General features: G+C 41.1%; 1 protein-coding gene across 5 annotated transcripts in view; it reads left to right on the plus strand.

Moving 5' to 3' along the window:
• GFM2 (GTP dependent ribosome recycling factor mitochondrial 2) overlaps positions 1-13980 on the plus strand; it is a 120838-nt gene that overhangs the window by 11619 nt on the left and 95239 nt on the right. For all 5 annotated transcript variants that reach the window (XR_013624090.1, XR_013624091.1, XM_078781826.1 and 2 more), the window contains exons 4-7: positions 5112-5157; positions 5478-5575; positions 7768-7893; positions 11849-11937. Coding sequence is in view for 3 of the 5 variants with exons in the window: in XM_078781826.1 (XP_078637952.1) it covers positions 5112-5157; positions 5478-5575; positions 7768-7893; positions 11849-11937 (359 nt within the window). In the remaining 2 variants the exon portion in view is untranslated. The remainder of the gene's footprint in view (positions 1-5111; positions 5158-5477; positions 5576-7767; positions 7894-11848; positions 11938-13980) is intronic.

Here is a 13980-nt window from a genome sequence, read left to right on the forward strand (position 1 = left end):
GTAAAGACTACAGAATCATCAAACAGCATTGCTATAGTTGTCCTCGCCAGGGGAGAGGGTATTGCATTTGAGGCCGTTTGTTACTTGGCAGTTTTTTTTGACAAGTATGTTGATCACTCCGGTTTATGTGTTTGTTACTTGCAAAATCGAAGATTTTTGAAGTATATTGGTCGGTTCCATTTGTTATTCTGTCTATTTTCTTTGTCTGTTTCTTTGTCTGTTTCTTTGTCTGTTTCTTTGTCTGTTTCTTTGTCTGTTTCTTTGTCTGTTTCTTTGTCTGTTTCTTTGTCTGTTTCTTTGTCTGTTTCTTTGTCTGTTTCTTTGTCTGTTTCGTTGTCTGTTTCGTTTTCTGTTTCTTTGTCTGTTTCTTTGTCTGTTTCTTTGTCTGTTTCTTTGTCTCTTTCTTTGTCTCTTTCTTTGTCTCTTTCTTTGTCTCTTTCTTTGTCTCTTTCTTTGTCTCTTTCTTTGGCTCTTTCTTTGTCTCTTTCTTTGTCTGTTTCTTTGTCTGTTTCTTTGTCTGTTTCTTTATCTGTTTCCTTGTCTGTTTGTCACCTTTCTACAGGTCACAATTCCAAACAGATTATCACGAAACTTCACCAAGTTGTAGAGGTCGTCACAATTGAGAAGCCAATTGATTTTGAGGTCAAAGGTCATCTGGAGGTCAAATTTGTAAAATCGCCATTTTAAATCCGATTGACTCGAAAGTTGAACAGCATTTGCACATTGTCACTAAATTGAAAAACCAACTATTTGAGAGGTCAAAAGGTCAAAGGTCAACTCAAGGTCAAACTTCAAAAATCATGAATTTTCATCTGAAAACCCATCAATTTTCATCCCATTGAGTTGAAAAGTGAACAGCATTTGTGTATTGCCTCACTGAATTGGGAAACCAACTATTTTTAAGGTCAAAAGGTCAAAGGTCAACTCAAGGTCGAACTTCGAAAATCATCATTTTTCATCTGAAAAATCGTCACTTTTCATCCTATTGACCCGAGCTTTGATCAAGATCGTCAATTTTAATCTTGATGAAATGGACAATTTGCTGTATCAATGGAAATCTTTGGGGGGGGAGGGGGATTTTGCAAGTATTGTGCTCTGCATGACGTCTTCTTGTTTGTGTGTTTGTTTGTCTGTCCGCTCACTTATACTTGCTTACAGGTCACAATTTTAAACCCATCTTCAAAAAACCACCAAATGGAAGAGTTCGTGGTACGACAAAATCCTATGTATTTTTAAGGTCAAAAGGTTAACAAAAGGGCAAAAGGTTAACTTCGGTCAAAAGGTTTACATAGGTCAACCACTTTTTTTCAAATTTCTAAAATCTTCAATTTTCATCCGATTGACTTGAAATTTGAATAGGATTTTCATATCAGCTAACTAAATTCAACCACCAACTATTTTGGAGATCAACATGGGCCAAAATGTCAACATAGGCCAAAAGGTCAACCACTTTTTTAATATTTCTAAAATCCTCAATTTTCATTCGATTGACTTCAAATTTGAATAGGCTTTACATATCGGTGAAATGAATTCAACCACCAACTATTTTTGAGATCAACATAGGCAAAAAGGTCAACATAGGCCAAAGGTCAACCACTTTTTTTCAAATTTCTAAAATCCTCAATTTTCATCCGATTGACTTCAAATTTGAATAGGATTAACATATCAGCTAACTGAATTCAACCACCAACTATTTTGGAGATCAACATGGCATACGCCAAAAGGTCAACAAAGGCCAAAAGGTCAACAACCTTTTCAAATTTCTAAAATCCTCAATTTTCATCCGATTGACTTGAAATTGGAATCGGATTAACATATCAGCTAACTGAATTCAACCACCAACTATTTTGCAGATCAACATAGGTCAAAAGGTCAACATAGGCCTAAAAGTTCAACATAGGCCAAAAGGTCAACATCGGCCAAAAGGTCAACAACCCTTTCAAATTTCTAAAATCCTCAATTTTCATCCAATTGACTTGAAATTTCAATAGCATTTTCATATCAGCGAACTGAGTTCAACCACCAACTATTTTGGAGGTCAACATAGGTCAAAAATGTCAACATAGGCCAAAAGGTCAACCACCTTTTTTTGAATTTCTAAAATCCTCAATTTTCATCCAATTGACTTGAAATCTGAATAGGATTTGCATATTAGCTTACTGAATTCAACCCCCAACTATTTTTGAGGTCAACATAGGCCAAAAGGTCAACATAGGCCAGATTTCTAAAATCCTCAATTTTTATCCGATTACCTTTAAATTTGAATAGGAATTTCATATCTGCTATCTGAATTCAATCACCAACTATTTTTGAGATCAAAATATGCCAAAAGGTAAATATAGGCCTAAGGTCAACCACTTTTCCCACATTTCTAAAAGCCTCAATTTTCATCCGATTGACTTGAAATCTGAATATGATTTGCATATCAGCTTACTGAAACCAACCACCAACTACAGACTTGGCATTTAATATGGAATATTTTTTTTGTGGGGGTGAACTTACTTTTCAAGATGTCTTAGAACCAAAAGTTCATCGTAATTATGTTGAAATTATTCTAGATTTTGTTAATGTGACCTTTAAAAGAAACAAAAACCACATTTGACATTTCGAAACAAATAAATTGATCCTTGAAAGTGATGTAAACTGATATCGAACTCAATTCATGGACAGTACTGTGTTAAACTTCTGTACGTTTTCCAGAAGTATCTCTTTATTTTGAACATTAGGCAAAAAAAATTTCTCACAAAAACAAAAGTTAAATTACGACTGGGATTACGGATAGTAAAATTACAGTTCAGTACTTCGTGTAACCCCCACGAGCATTCAGGAGAGCACGTACACGTTGAGGCATGCTGTTCACGAGATTTGCCAAGGTTTGGACAGGAATCGCTTGCCATGCAGTGACAATAGCCTGCTGCAATTCACGCACAGAGGTCGGCTGCTGGTCCAAGTGGTCGATTTGACGCGTTAATTCTGCCCACAAGTTCTCTATCGGATTCATATCCGGGGACATGGCAGGCCACTCCATATGCTCTACACCACGGTCAGCAAGAAAGTATTGGATCATGCGAGCACGATGAGGCCATGTATTGTCATCTTGGAAGACAAAGTTTCCTCGAAAGGCTGCACGAGCAAATGGAAGCAAGGTTTCTTCCAGAATGGCCCTGTACTTGAACTGGTTCGGGTTTCCATTCAGAACAACCAGGTGTTTTGCCCCCTGCATGAAAAGCAGCCCAAACGGTCACCCCACCACCTCCAGCTTGGACTCTTGGCACTATAAATCTTTGTTGTAGGCTTCATGCACTTGTCTGCACACTCGGACGTGGCCATCTTGACGATAGACCAGAAATCTGGACTCGTCACTGAAGATCACGTGATTCCAGTGTCCTGGCTGCCATTGACGGTGCTCTCGGGCCCACTGCAATCGGCGCTGGCGGTGTTGTCTGGTCAGGCGTGGCTTTCTCAGGGGACGCCTGGCATGATAGCCTGCTTGAACCAGTCGTTGGTTGACTAGCCTTCTGGATACAGGCACATTTGTCAGTTGCTGCCACTCAGCCCTAAGCCGATTAGCTGACTTGGTACGGCCATTGCGGACTAACCGGTGCAGCTGGCGATCATCACTCCTTGTGGTTCTGCCGGGACGTCCTGGCCTTGGTGTTGGAGTAGGGACACCCCTCTGAGCATTTTGTTTCAGGATCTTTGACACCTGATGTTGAGTGATGCCATACTGCCAAGCCATATCACGCTGTTTCATGCTGTAATTTCGTAAAGCCACCACTCCATGACAAACAGCATTGTCGAGTTGACGGACCATCTCCAGAGGAAGCTGCAATAACTTTTGGAGACGTTCAACAGTTGTTTTCCACTAATACAGAACGCAACAACCCTTGTATACCCGACTGTGAAGCCAATCATCAAGGGCACCTGTCCGTACATTTTGCCACGCCACCTGTGATATAATCCTGTTGTTGACTTCTTGCTGCGACAGACAATCAGTGACATGGTTCTTTTAACAAATAAATCACCAAAGTGTAAAAGAAACTCACCAGATTGATATACTGAGTTAAGAAAGTAAACCCAAGTCAAGAAAAAAAATATATTCCATATGAAATGCCAAGTCTGTATTTTTGAAGTCAACATAGGCCAAATTTCTAAAATTGACAATTTTCATCCGATTAACTTAATTTGAAGAAGATTTGCATTTATGGTCACATGATTCAACCACCAATTATTTGTGACGTCAAATGGATGCTCAACCGAGTGCCATGCTACTTTGTTCTCCTTTGCCGAGTGTTGCTCTATGAGTGATATTTCACTTGTCTGTTTGTCTGTCCACACAGAATAAATATGATTTTCTCTGCAACCGTTGGTCCAATTGACAGGAAATTTTCACCATTGGTGCACCTCTACCTGTAGAATATTTTAATGATAATTATGACGTCATAGGTCACGTGTTACGGGCGCCATATTGGAAAAAAACAGAAAACTTTGCACCTCTATCTCCGAAAGCGCTGCATGAAAAAAAATTAGACATGGCTCATTGAAAATAATTCTCCATGGGGTATAACATATGTTAATGATGCTGTCATAGGTGCCTCCATTATGATGACATAATTTGACAAGTACAAAACTTCATCCGATCAAGATGAAGTTCCTTGAGCGTCATCTCGGGATAAATCGGTGGAGAAAACAAAATGATGATGGTCATGTCGTTCGGCCTTAAAACCACTAAAAACACGTCCTAGTGAGGGTCTGCAATCTCTGATTGCTCTTTCTTGTTTAATTTATGGCAATGAAGAATGTGCAATTGTGACTTATGAAGCCCTACAGGCCTACACTATAACCATAATCATCAAAATTGTGACCACTGCAAACTGCCGAGCGCAGAATGCAAAATCACAACAAACTCAAAGGTTTTTATTTTGCTCCAAAAGCGGCAAAAGGATATATCTATTTGCATAAGAAAGCATTTTTTATCTTCTTTTACCGTAATTTGTACCATTGTGAAACATTGCATCAATGATATTGTGAGTTTCATACTTGACAAATGATGGCATTGTTTTCCAGCTTTCTGAGATATTTGTTCAAAAATTATTTTTCTTTCCTTGCAGGGAAGATCAAATCAATTCGCCACCTGCCAAACCTCGACATATCCAGGTCATGCACTTACTGAACTCTGGTAGCCAAGTCAACTTGTAACCTGTCTCTCTTCTATGCCTTGTCTGGTTCTATTATAGCATTATAGCTCATTTTCAACATATCATTTTCATTATTTCAACATAGCATTATGGCTCATTTTCTGTGTTGCAAGAGCCCCAGTTGCCTGTTGCTTTGGTCTAAGCCTAATGATGGGTATTCTGCCTGGTTTTCTTCACTGTGCTCTAAGTAGGTTTGCATAAGTGACTCCAGCATGTTTCTGACAATGCAGAGAAAATGCTCCAATAGTTGAGAGACTAAGTGCGTTTGTCTCTCAGCAGGATCCGCAACATTGGTATAATGGCACACATCGATGCTGGGAAAACTACCACTACAGAGCGTATGTTGTACAACGCTGGGTACACGAGGTCAATGGGAGGTACGTAAGAAGATTTTCAAAATTAAAGATTGGCAGTTTGTTGAAATTGACAGTTTTATTCAGGTATTTGAACATCCACTTATATTGGAATATTGGTTCACGAGTTATCAAACAGAGTGACCAATATATTCGTCATGGGTGTGTGTCTGTCTGTGTGTCTGTGTGTCTGCAGCATAACTACCCGATGATGTCATCCGATCTTAATGAAACTTGGGTGGGAGGTTGATATCATGATCTAGTTGTGTCCTGCCTAGAGTGGGCGTATTGCGCCCATTGTGGGCGGAGCGACGCCCGAAAAAGATGTCTTTTTATGGGGTAATCGAGTTCAAGCTACATCTTCTCCGAGGGAGTTGGTGGAATCTGACAGGGGCTTCGGTATTTGGTTAGGCCAATGTCATGTGTCTAGCCCCACGGAGCTCGATTTTTCATTTTCACCCCAAGGTAAAGCTCTCAAGGTCACAAAATTTAGAAAAGTCGATTTTTGATGGTTTTATTACATTGTTCGCTTCCTGATAGGGTGAAATGTCGTACATGATCTTATATTATCACATACATCATGAAATACAAGTTTTCCAACAAATTTCAGAATCTTCGACCTTTGACCTTTGAAGGTCACAAAGCTCAAAGTTTCAAAGTTGTCGGAATCGAACCGAATTTTCGGTATTGTTTGTCTAACTAACCCCATAACTGATTATACATTACATTATTTTCTATCTCATTTCAAGGTCAGTAACCTTCGTTTTGACATTTCCGGGCCTGGCCTGTCCAGGCCTGTTTCGGTTATAGTCCGTCCTTCGTCATTGAATACCGCTCGCTCGTGAACCATTGTCGTCTCCTGACTTGTTTTATTTTAAACTTATGGTTGTTCAATTTGAATGGAAGTTTTACAGGCCTGATATGCTTGTTTTTTTAATGCTACTTTGTTATTTTTACATTAATTGAGTGAATTGATTGAGCCAACCTCATAGTAAACAAGAGAGTTCATAGAACACGTTACCCCATGCAGTGTTCAATTATATACTTAAATTTCAATAAATTAATGATTTTAAAGAGAGTTTAAAAAAATAATCCAGAAGTGTAGTGCCATTGTAGTATTATACATTACCATATTTAACATGTCCAAGTACTACAAAACTGGAGGGTTTTAAAAGTGCAAAGAACACGATTTGTGTTCTACAGCGTTCAAATATGTAATTCAATTTAAATAAAACAAAGATTGTTAAAGTCATATAAATATATAGATTCCGGAATTTACTGCCGGTTTACCACCGATGACTTAGTGTCTATTGCACCACCCTATCTAACACGTTGCATTCGTTCTTCTTGCCCATTTATGTCCTTTTTGATGTCCTAAATAACAAGTTTCCTGTTTCGAATGATTGTCAATTTTGTTTCACTGCCAGAAAGGCAGACAGAGTAAATGAATTATCTCACTCCTCTGTGTGTATGTGCGATCGGGACGAATTCTGAGACAAAGTACTGTAAAACGGTAGTTTTTTCCGATTTGTGTTCAAAATATAACATTCAATGAAAATAAATTGCTCCTTGATCATTAACTGATGTTTATAGACCAGCGGACGGACGGGCATGCACCAATTGTTTCACAACTCTTTTCGTGTCGTGTGCACAGGGAAATGATATTTCATCTTTCAATGAAATTTCAAAATTTCAATGAAACCCTGGTGTTGGGCTAGCGGCTAGGGTGCCGGCTTAGGATCCAAGGATCCTGGGTTCGAATCCCGGTCGATTGCTGAATTAACGCCAGGGGGTTGACTCAGCCTGTCATCCTTCCGAGGTCGGCTAATTGAGTACCAGTTCACTGGTAATTCCCTGTTTGTCGTTAAAGGCGGCAAAAAGGGTTGGCGTCAGGAAGGGCATCCGGCCGTAAAACATTGCTTCAAAAAGCGGACTGAAAAACAACAACAACCACGGTTCCCGAAAAAGGCCAACCCCCGCTTTGCGGGGAAAAATGGCCTCTAAAGGTGGTTATTTTTATTATTATATAATGAAATCTCGTATTTCACCTTTACTGGCTTAAAAAGAGCGATTTCTGTTGCAGAAAGGCAATCGATATGTATGGTTCTACATTCTTCTTCCCACTCAACTTCCTCCTCACTCTGCCCAATTCCTTCCTTTGTGAATGAATGTCTTTTTTAATCAGTCTTATACTTGTGTGGTCTTCTTTTGTGCAGATGTGGACGATGGTGACACGGTAACAGATTTCATGGCTCAGGAACGAGAGAGAGGCATCACTATACAATCGGCTGCTGTTACGTTTCATTGGCATGATCATCGTATCAACCTCATCGACACCCCAGGTTTGACATCGACAAAACATCTGCTGTTGTTTTTATGCGTTCACTGATGAAGTTGCCGGAGGCATTATGTTTTTGGGTTGTCTGTCTGTCCGTCGGTGCGTCCGTGATAGGATTTCTTTGCTACGATAACTTAAGAACGGCTGAAGAGATATAAGTCAAACTTGATAGAAGTCTGTATAATGATGTAAAGATAAACAATTAGATTTGGGCATCAAGAGGTCAAAGTTAAGAGGTCATGTCAGATAAAAATGTGATACTTGAGAACAGCTGAAGGGATTTGAATCACGTTTTCATGATACAAGTATGTATAATGATGCAATAATGTGAGCGGAGGCATATCGGTCAACGTCATGATGTCATGACATCGAAGAGTGGTGTTCTATTTTATTTTTTTTGCACTAAGAACGTGTACTAGTCAGTGGGTTGGCATGGCATTATATGTATTGATACTGCTTTAATATTTGCCAAATATATTGTTACGGACCGCGGATAAGATGTTGTTTTGCCGAGCGGATGGCACCGCGGCCGAACAGTTACCCCGACTAACCCGATTCCTGGACGTTGGCCGAAATCGCGCCACAGGTATTCAATTTGGAAACCTCTAAAGTGACCGAACGAGAATGAAGAAGAAGAAGGAGTACGGAGGAATAACAGGATTTATTAGTTATTTACACAAGCCAAAGCAAAGAGAGCAGTCAAGGTTATATTCAGAAAATGGAAGGAGCAGAAACACAGTGAAATCATTCGCTTACCTATACAAGCTTAATTAATAAACCCCAGGACAACGTTAAAGACAGACTGATGATCACACTTACACGGGGAAATGCAGGCAGGAAGGAATGGCTTGGAGATGGGTGGCTTTTCGAGGCAAGGAAGGTTCAGCGGGTACTGGGCACGGTCGGGCCAGAAGGCACCGCCGTCAAGAAGCCGAGCCGCGGTCGTTGGTCCCAAACTGCGCGGGCGAAGTTCCTTTCTCCATACTGCTGCCTCGCGCGCTCCTTGCGTTGCCTCGGTCGGTTTTTCCTGCAGCGCGGCACGTCTCACGGCGGCTTGGTCACACCTGCTCATCTCCAGCGCATCTCCTGGACTCAGAACTCATCCCTCCTCTCAGCTCATCTGCTTGGGGAGCGTCCCGCGGCGGGTTATATAGGCCCCGCCCTTCACCCTTTTGCGAACCTCCCCCAAGCGTTCTCTCTCCGCCCTCTCAAGCCAAACCCCTCGTTCTGGGTTGGATGAGCGGGGCCGACCTACTCCTCCCCCTCTATGACGAGGTGGAGACCCGCCTTTCTTCCTCGTCGTTACCTCGTGCGTAATGGAGTCAAATGCAGCAAACTGGACGGCAGATGAAAATGCAGCAAACTGGACGGCAGATGAAAATGCAGCAAACTGGACGGCAGATGAAAATGCAGCAAAGTGCTTAAAGAGCCAATTGCAGCAAAGCGGCAAACCCGGCACTTGGAAGCCGACATGGGGCGTCGGAGGGCCTACTCTTATTTAATTCGGTGCAGCAAACTGGACGGCAGATGAAAATGCAGCAAACTGGACGGCAGATGAAAATGCAGCAAACTGGACGGCAGATGAAAATGCAGCAAAGTGCTTAAAGAGCCAATTGCAGCAAAGCGGCAAACCCGGCACTTGGAAGCCGCCATGGGGCGTCGGAGGGCCTACTCTTATTTAATTCGGTGCAAAGAAGAAGAAGGAGTACGGAGGAATAACAGGATTTATTAGTTATTTACACAAGCCAAAGCAAAATAGAGCAGTCAAGGTTATATTCAGAAAATGGAAGGAGCAGAAACACAGTGAAATCATTCGCTTACCTATACAAGCTTAATTAATAAACCCCAGGACAACGTTAAAGACAGACGGACGATCACACTTACACGGGGAAATGCAGGCAGGAAGGAATGGCTTGGAGATGGGTGGCTTTTCGAGGCAAGGAAGGTTCAGCGGGTACTGGGCACGGTCGGGCTAGAAGGCACCGCCGTCAAGAAGCCGAGCCGCGGTCGTTGGTCCCAAACTGCGCGGGCGAAGTTCCTTTCTCCATACTGCTGCCTCGCGCGCTCCTTGCGTTGCCTCGGTCGGTTTTTCCTGCAGCGCGGCACGTCTCACGGCGGCTTGGTCACACCTGCTCATCTCCAGCGCATCTCCTGGACTCAGAACTCATCCCTCCTCTCAGCTCATCTGCTTGGGGAGCGTCCCGTGGCGGGTTATATAGGCCCCGCCCTTCACCCTTTTGCGAACCTCCCCCAAGCGTTCTCTCTCCGCCCTCTCAAGCCAAACCCCTCGTTCTGGGTTGGATGAGCGGGGCCGACCTACTCCTCCCCCTCTATGACGAGGTGGAGACCTGCCTTTCTTCCTCGTCGTTACCTCGTGCGTAATGGAGTCAAATGCAGCAAACTGGACGGCAGATGAAAATGCAGCAAACTGGACGGCAGATGAAAATGCAGCAAACTGGACGGCAGATGAAAATGCAGCAAAGTGCTTAAAGAGCCAATTGCAGCAAAGCGGCAAACCCGGCACTTGGAAGCCGCCATGGGGCGTCGGAGGGCCTACTCTTATTTAATTCGGTGCAATGAAGAGCCAAACTAGTGGGAAACACATCCTTAGCCTACAGAGAATAAGGGACTAACTATTTAAAAGGATATATCGTGTCCTGTGTGTAGGTTTATGGAATTAACTAAGAGGACGAGCTTCGACCTTTCTTTACATTACGAGGGTCAGTTACACACAACAAAACCACACTTCTCACATTCGTTACACTTTCTCAAAATCGTTACACTTCTCAAAATCGTTACACTTCTCAAATTCGTTACAATATAATTGGTTGCATTTGCTATGCACAATCCAAATTGTTCTGAAGGTATTGGAGTGAGGATTGGCCACACATATTGATCATATATCAGGTTGGTCAAGCAGATGTACCCTCTTCTTAAAGGTAATTAGTGAACTAGATGGTTTTTTTAAATTGATAAACTGATAATGACATCATATTTCACTTTAGAATATCTCTTCCTTTCCACAACCTTAGAATGCAAAAGCTTTATGCTGTTGCTTTCACTTTAATTTAAGCCGACAGCATATTGGATGTCAATCTTGTGTCCTTACCACTTGACCACAATTCATCAATGTACGTGCCATCGTTTGGATCGACGCTAAGCTGGGTGTCCCATCGGCTAGCATTATTTGTTGGATGTTAAACATCTCACGGTGTCTTTCGTGAAGAGGAGGCGAGTTATTGCCAGCAACCCTGGCCAAATTCCAAAATGTTGCTTGAATGTACAGGGCAGTCCAGCCCTTTCTCAGGAATGATGCAACCAGCATGCTTAACTCCAAATTGACCCCTGAGCAAATATGGATTTGCAAGGAACAACTTGGCCAGCACCACTAATTTTTTAGTTATTAAAACTCATCTCCAAAAAGGATGGCTTCTTGAAACTCCTTTTTCAGAGCTTTAATGAGGAAACTAAACTCAAACTTAAAAAATATCACACCCATGTCTGAAGTTTGGGATTTTTAATATGAAATAGGCAAAGCCTAGAAACAAACAAAACCGATTGGAATTTCCCTTTAGAACACTTTAGAATTACCCATTAGAATCCTTAAGAACCCATTATATTTACCCTTTAGAACCGTTTATAATTAAACATGGTAGGTTATAAAGGTTTTTATTCTTCATCTTTGATAGATGGACGGACATAGTCAAATATTGAAGTGGCTTCAACACTTAAAAAAGAGAATTACTCTGATTATTACTGTATCATATATGTTTCACTGCTGCACATCCATTTAGAAAACAGAATTCACCATCAAGTTCAAAATGCAACTTCTTGAATTTTCCAGTAATTTCTGTGAAATGAGCCATGTCTTGCCTTTGTTGGTTTGTGATTGGCTGTAAAACGCACCTGTCATTTCACTGGCTCTATGTATTTTTTTAAATTATGCCCTTTAAATATAGGTCATGTTGATTTCACAATGGAGGTGGAGCGATCTCTTCGTGTTCTGGATGGAGCCGTGACCATCTTTGATGCTTCTGCCGGTGTTGAGGTTTGTTGCAATGACAGTGGTGTTCATTTTGAGCAAGAGCTGTGGTTTTGGCTTAGTTTGTTCTGCATAGCTTGCCTAAAGACCTTTTTAAACATTTTTTCAAATCACAATCTGTCATTTGTTTGTTTTTTATCTTGCCAAAACGAAGTTTTTGCAAGATGTATTAGTCAGCTTGTATGTTTGTTTGTTTTTTTGTTTGTGGTTAATCATTTTTTTTTCACGTTTAGATCACTCTGTAGACCACAGTTATTATTGGAAACTCCTGTAACTTCGCATATCAGAGTCCTATAGAGATACCCTTCAGCACACAAAATTTTGAAGGTCAAGGTCAAAGGTCAAGGTCACTTTGTGGTCAATCATGGAGGTCGACGAAACACTAATTTTTTGAGTAACTTTGATCGGATCGTCTCCAAACTTCATGGGAATCTAGTATATGGTCCGGCGCTCAGCTGATTAGTTTTTGGTGGCGATCGGCCTTGACCTTCATGGTTAGCGCTGGAGGTCGAAAATTATTGACCCCAAGGTCAAATTTTGAAATCGTAGGTACCATATCGAGTAATACCTCATATGAATGCCCTTGATGAGTGCTTCCCAGATCTGTAAACAGTTTGACGCTATGACGTCATTTGATGACGTCATGACGAAAAAACGGAATTTTCACATTTTGGCAAGATACGGTTCACCCTGTGGGTGACATATGTTCATTTTTTTTTTCATTTCTGCACAGCGTACTGGCAATGGCTTTCATAAAATGTAGTTTTTTTTGTTTTGTTTTTTCATTTTTATCTTGCCAAAACGAAGTTTTTGCAAGATGTATTAGTCAGCTTGTATGTTTGTTTGTTTGTTTTTTTGTTTGTGGTTAATCATTTTTTTTTCACGTTTAGATCACTCTGTAGACCACAGTTATTATTGGAAACTCCTGTAACTTCGCATATCAGAGTCCTATAGAGATACCCTTCAGCACACAAAATTTTGAAGGTCAAGGTCAAAGGTCAAGGTCACTTTGTGGTCAATCATGGAGGTCGACGAAACACTAATTTTTTGAGTAACTTTGATCGGATCGTCTCCAAACTTCATGGGAATCTAGTATATGGTCCGGCGCTCAGCTGATTAGTTTTTGGTGGCGATCGGCCTTGACCTTCATGGTTAGCGCTGGAGGTCGAAAATTATTGACCCCAAGGTCAAATTTTGAAATCGTAGGTACCATATCGAGTAATACCTCATATGAATGCCCTTGATGAGTGCTTCCCAGATCTGTAAACAGTTTGACGCTATGACGTCATTTGATGACGTCATGACGAAAAAACGGAATTTTCACATTTTGGCAAGATACGGTTCACCCTGTGGGTGACATATGTTCATTCTTTTTTCAATTCAAATCGACTTTTCCGCTGGCACAATCCGACAATGGCCTTCATAAAGACTCTCTTTCCATTGTACTGTAGGCTGCATTGCTATCTGGGCCATAACCTTTTTTACTATTTGATCTTTTGTCATCAAATTTTCAACAAAGCCTTATTATGAGAATATTGAGAAGGCAAATTAATAATTTGGTCAAAAGGTCAAAAGGTCAACATCACAAAATCGTCAATTTTCATCTAATTGACCTGAAATTTAAAAGATTTGCACATTGGCTCACTCAATATTGGTTCGCCAATCAAAAGCTAGACTCCGATTGTTTTTGTTTGTTTTTTAGATCGAACCATCAATCTTTTTTCTTTTTTGCTGTTTCCGTCATGTTTAGCTACGAAAGAAGTCCAAATACAAAGCAGACGCGGACAGGCTTTGCATTTTCCGATGCTTTCTAGTTGCATCTGTATTAGTGATCATCCAGGCAAGATGATGGTATAGGACATTAGGCGATAGGGTCATTAGGCTGATTCATATGAGATCTCCAATTCTGTTGAGGAATTGTGCTTAGACTGGTGTGAGTTTTGCCCTATAATGCTTTCATCAGGGTTTGCTGTGTGTCGTCATGTCATTGATCTTTACCTCTGCCACCGAAGATGGACGGAGGATATGCTTTCACCCCTGTCTGTATAA

Source organism: Myxine glutinosa, chromosome 7 (assembly GCF_964187855.1).
Source record: "Myxine glutinosa chromosome 7, kmMyxGlut1.1, whole genome shotgun sequence".
Taxonomy (NCBI): Eukaryota; Metazoa; Chordata; class Myxini; order Myxiniformes; family Myxinidae; genus Myxine; species Myxine glutinosa.